This window comes from Lipotes vexillifer, unplaced genomic scaffold (genome assembly GCF_000442215.2).
Source record: "Lipotes vexillifer unplaced genomic scaffold, Lipotes_vexillifer_v1.1 scaffold98, whole genome shotgun sequence".
NCBI lineage: Eukaryota > Metazoa > Chordata > Mammalia > Artiodactyla > Lipotidae > Lipotes > Lipotes vexillifer.
In genome coordinates this window covers 121,259-126,395 of record NW_006799611.1, presented here as the reverse complement: position 1 = coordinate 126,395, position 5,137 = coordinate 121,259, and the positions used below count along the sequence as shown (strand labels likewise).

Here is a 5,137-nt window from a genome sequence, read left to right as displayed (position 1 = left end):
TTGGCTCCCGCTCTTCACATGCCACTGGCCCTTCCTGCCTCAGACCTGCATCCGCAGTAACAGTGCTCAGAAACAAATTTGCCTTATGTCTTGGCCTATAGAGGCAATTGCTGAAATCAATGTCTGATCAGATTTCTGCTGTGGCAGACAGCTTGTCGCTACATATTTTTATGTCAGTCAAGAAGAGGGAGGTACTGGGCTTGTGAGTTGGGGAACACTGAGTGGAAGTGACGGGGCGGGACTTTCTGGAGAGAAGGCGAGGGTGAGCTCTCTGCCACCCAGTGCCTGCGGCACAGACCAGCCTCGTGCTGTGCTGCCCCCAGACCTATACCTCCCACACCAGTGCCAGTGAGGGGCAGAAGGTCCCCCTGACTCCCTCACATCCCTCTGCAACTCGTTCCACGAGTCCATCCAAAAGATCTTCTTTTTAGGCCTGTGCTGCTAGGCTACTGAGATTCCTCGCCCAGCCTTGGGCTGGGAATTTTTCCTTCTCCCAATATGCTGTTCTTAGGGAACCCTGTCTTCGGCTTGACTGCACAGTCCTGCATATAAAGCACCTTTCCTCCCTCTAGGTCCACAGAGAAATGGTGGGGAGCGGGGAGAGAGAGGGACCAAACAACCACACAGAGATGACCAGAGCCGAAGGGAGAAGGATTTTCCAGGCTTTAGGTATATCAAATCCAGGTTAGGAAAAAAAATAAAGCTATGGCGGTCGATCTTCAAAGCCTCAGCTGTGCAGGTTGGACGGTGACAAGTGCGTGTGTGTTGGTGTGGACTCGAAGAAATCCTCTCCTCTGTCTAATAGGTAAGCTGTTCTCACCACTCAGGTATGAAAATATACTTAGAAAAAGAAAATCTCTTACGCAGATACAAGTCTAAAGATATTCCATCTGAAGTAAACATCATTCCCCTTTTATCCAAATTTATAAACAACAAATGTACAATATTTTTACCCAGCGTGGCAGCTGGAGGAGAGGTTGTCAGCAAGCATTCTTTTTTTCAAAATAAATTAATCCTTACTCTGGTGGTTTGAGATTATGCACTGTATTATACAACAACGCCTTATCAAGCCTCATCAGCGAAGATGGAATTCATGTCTGTAAAATGCTGCAGGCAATCACAGTTTCATATTTTATCATGTTGATAAGGATATCGCACATTCTCTGAAGCATTTCAAAACACTTAAATGAAAAAGGAGAAATGCAACTAAAAGGCTTTTTATATGGTTTGTTGTGGGTTATTACGAGTTATTGATAAACCCAAAAAGAAAGATTTGACACTTCAAATGTAGAAGATTTGAGTGTTTAATGGTCCTGTTCTCCTTCTACAATCGAACATCCTCAACCACTTTTTAAATCATTAATATTTACTCTCATAGAAAGCTAGGCCCCGAAAAGGGAGACTTCTGTCTGTTTTCTTTCTGACTCTACTACCATGTGTTGGGCAGTTCATTTCCTCCCTAGTCCGGAGTCCCAGATTCTGTCCACCACTCCACCCTGGGGACCCAGTCTGCCCAGCTCCCCTTTAGGTGCTGTGAGTTTGCTATTTTCCATCCATGTCAGGGTGGGGAAAAAGTGAAGTTCTGGTCAATTGGTTACTAAAGTTAAAATTATTTCCTCCGTACTTAACAACTGAGAGGCCATGGAAAATGCTGAACGTGTTTTGCATCCCACATTGACAATACAGCAAGTTATTCTTAAGAACAGGAGTCTTTGTTTAGCTTGGTTTGTTGATCTGTCTGAGGCCCTCCTCCCCTTCACCTGAGCTGTGTTTGGGAATTTTTCCTGCTGCTCAAGTCTAAGATAAATGACCTGTTTTTCACCATCTCCCTGGAACAGAGCACGACCAGTGGGAGATGGCATCTCAATGGGCTGATGCTTAAGTCTCTATTGATGACAGAATGCCAGCCACCCTGGGCCTCTGTGAGGACTTCGAATGGCACGAAGGTAACATCAGTGTTTAGGTTCATAAAATAAAAGTACACTAAAAATGCTGCCTTCCCCACCTGCCAAAAAGATGAGAAGCCAAGTAAAATGGCCATTAATTTATTTATTAGCCACTGTTTACCTGACGCTGTTCCTACAGCTCTTCAAATATGGTTCCCCAGAGTACTCACATTTAAATTATGTGGACTGTACAGTGAGTTTCCTCCAAGGCCATCACTGTAGCCTCCCGTCTGATTGATAACATGACGGAGGGTATCCACCTAGAAGTGAGACAAAACAAAATTCATCATCCCAAATCTATTAAAACATCATTACTTACAAAAGGAAACAATTTGAATTATGTGTGCCACGAAGGTTTAGCATCTTGAATGAAAGACAAATTTATCAATCAAATGTGACTGGCAGAATTTCAACAATTCTTTGCATATTTAAACTCGCACATCTTTGTTTTTCATGCCAGCCAAACAACAACATCTTCATGGCCATGCAAACTTTGCATCTACACCAGCCAAATGAGCATGGCTGTGGGTGAAACTACTTATAAAGATGTGTACTGGCTCGCCCTCTCACACACGCACACACTCCCACGTGCATAAAAACAAGTAGCTGCTTTCCAGTAAGAGGATGAGAAAAAGAGGTGAACCTGGAATATACTTTAAGAACTCAGGTTTTTGTATTGTGACTTAAAAAAATAAATACAGAAATGAAACAGAGTAATATATTTTAAAAGCATACACACACTGGCACACACAATTTTTCTGTTCTATTTTGTTACAAAAGTAATATGCACCCAACCCCTCTCCATGAGCTCAAGCCAGAGCCGAATGCATTCACAAAGTTTATCAGGTTTGAATCATCCAAAGCCACTGTTCACTTGACTTCTCATTAAATTAAATGTTGGGGCAGATGGTAACGTCCGGAAGCACCCAGCACAGGGTCTGCACAGTGTGCAGACCACTTCCACGGGTTGAGAGTCAGGAGTTTTGAGCCCAAACCCTACCCTGCTAGAAAGGCCCCAGCTGGGGCATTTCTCCTACCTGTGATTGCACATTGGCTCCGACTTGGGACCCTTGGTAAGAATCCCCATTCAGACTCTGCATGTTCATGAACATGTCCCCAGAATTTGGGAGGTTAAAAGAACCAGAAGAACCTGGAAAGGAAAGAGTTAAGTAGCTGAATAACAGAGAGCTACACACATAATCCTCAAAGACCTAGAGGCAGGGAAAGGAGAAAAGGTACAGAAGGGAAAGGTTGTGTACGACATAAGGCATTTCTAGATCTAAGAGGACGGAGAATAACTCCAAGGAGTTAGGTCCTGTGATTCATTTTGCATCTAGGAAAGTCCTATCAATGGGGAAGCCCACATACGAAAGAGAGAATCAAAACAAACAGAAAAACACCCAGCAGCTGGGCTGGAACCATCCCCTTGTTTTCATTTATCTCCAGGACTTGGTCATTAAGTGAGCGCTTCACCATCATTAACTGTCATGGTGGACAATTACCCAGAGAAGAAACATTTTTCTCAAGCTCCTTCTAAGCCATATGCTCTGCCTAACTTTCATCAGTTTCCATGCTCCATTAAAAAGAACTTGGCGGGGGGGTTTCCCTGGTGGCGCAGTGGTTGGGAGTCCGCCTGCCGATGCAGGGGACACGGGTTCGTGCCCCGGTCCGGGAAGATCCCACATGTCGTGAAGCGGCTGGGCCCGTGAGCCATGGCCACTGAGCCTGCGCGTCCGGAGCCTGTGCTCCGCAACAGGAGAGGCCACAACAGTGAGAGGCCCGCGTACCGCAAAAAAAGAAAAAAAAAAAAAGAACTTGGGGGCTGGGGGGAAGAAGACAACAAACCAAAACAAAAAACCCCTCACTTTCTGAATTTTTAAAGATATATTTAAACTATCTCCTTAGAAAAGTCCCTTGAATTGCTTCTCAAGTCTGTCTGTTTGGACTAGCCGCACATCTTTCATTGCTACTCAAGTTCCCTCTAATTTTAAGATGTATCCAACTCCATCAAAAAATGCCACATAAAATCTGGCCAAAATGTATTGTATGAGCAGCCAAGATATTGCATCCATGTGTTAAGTACCATACCCCTCACGGCTAACCACATCCTGATCAGCTAACCACGTGCTGAGCCTACCAAGTCAGCACAGGTGCTAAGGAGATGTAAGGACAGCAGACTCGACTCTGCAGCTGCATCAGGTAGAAAGCCCTGCTGTCCTAACCCCAACATACCAGCTTCATTACTCACAGCAACAGGTAAATCTCCCACTTCTATTTCAGTCGTTCTTTGACAGACCACTATTGATTTTAAAATGACACATGGAACAATATAGTTAGAATAATCGTTAGTGATAGCACTTTGCTTAACTGCTGAATTAAAAACACTGCTAAGTGTGAAAGTTCCAGAATCTAACAGTACGGAGTGGCACTCACTGTGAACAGCGGGTCTACAGGCTCTGGCCATCCACTCATTCACCCACCCCAAGAACAAGTCTGCATTTTAATATAAATCTTCCTTTATAAGTCCACTGTGTCCCCAGTTTGGCTCTTGTTTCCTGGTCTGTGGGACAGGGCTTTGTGGCATAAGGCTGCCTGAGCTGAGTAGGGAGTGAGCGCCCGTACGCACCAGAATTTGGCGTGGTGGGCGAGTTGGTCTGGTTGTTCTGCACGGCTGCGGCCACTGCGTGTGCAGCTGTCACGGCTGTCTTTGCAGCGTAGAGATTGGCTTCTTCCTGAAACTTGCCGATATTCTTCTTGTACCTGATTCGTTTGTTGCCAAACCAGTTGGATACCTACAAATCACAGGGATATGAGTAAGGGGAAGCGAGGTTCAAAGAGAGGAACAAAAATCAAACTTCCAATAATAACTGTAGGACACCAAAGGGAGACCTTGGAAGACACTCAATTCCCAGCCTGTGATCACACCCTGGGGATGATGCAGAATGGTGCAGAGGCTCACTTGCTCTTTTGGCAAACCTCTCAACACTCTTGGAATAAGACCACTTCTTGGAGTTGGCCCCAGTAACACTAAAATGGCTGGGAGCACTGTTCATAAAAAAATAGTCAATTGGTATATACCAATTAATATATAAATGACTAGTCCCCTGAAAAGGAGCTGAAAAACTAAAGGAAACATTTGTTAAGTTAGGTAAATAATAAGAAATGCTTGTGAAAGAATGACTTATTCTTTT

At 44.5% G+C, this 5,137-nt stretch overlaps 1 protein-coding gene across 1 annotated transcript in view; it reads right to left on the bottom strand.

Moving 5' to 3' along the window:
* Positions 1–5,137, bottom strand: part of PBX3 (PBX homeobox 3) — a 67,689-nt gene that overhangs the window by 2,481 nt on the left and 60,071 nt on the right. The window contains exons 4-6 of the mRNA XM_007471705.1: positions 4,573–4,738; positions 2,984–3,096; positions 2,117–2,206 (exon numbers count right to left, since the gene is read on the bottom strand). Of these exons, the coding sequence (XP_007471767.1) occupies positions 2,117–2,206; positions 2,984–3,096; positions 4,573–4,738 (369 nt within the window). The remainder of the gene's footprint in view (positions 1–2,116; positions 2,207–2,983; positions 3,097–4,572; positions 4,739–5,137) is intronic.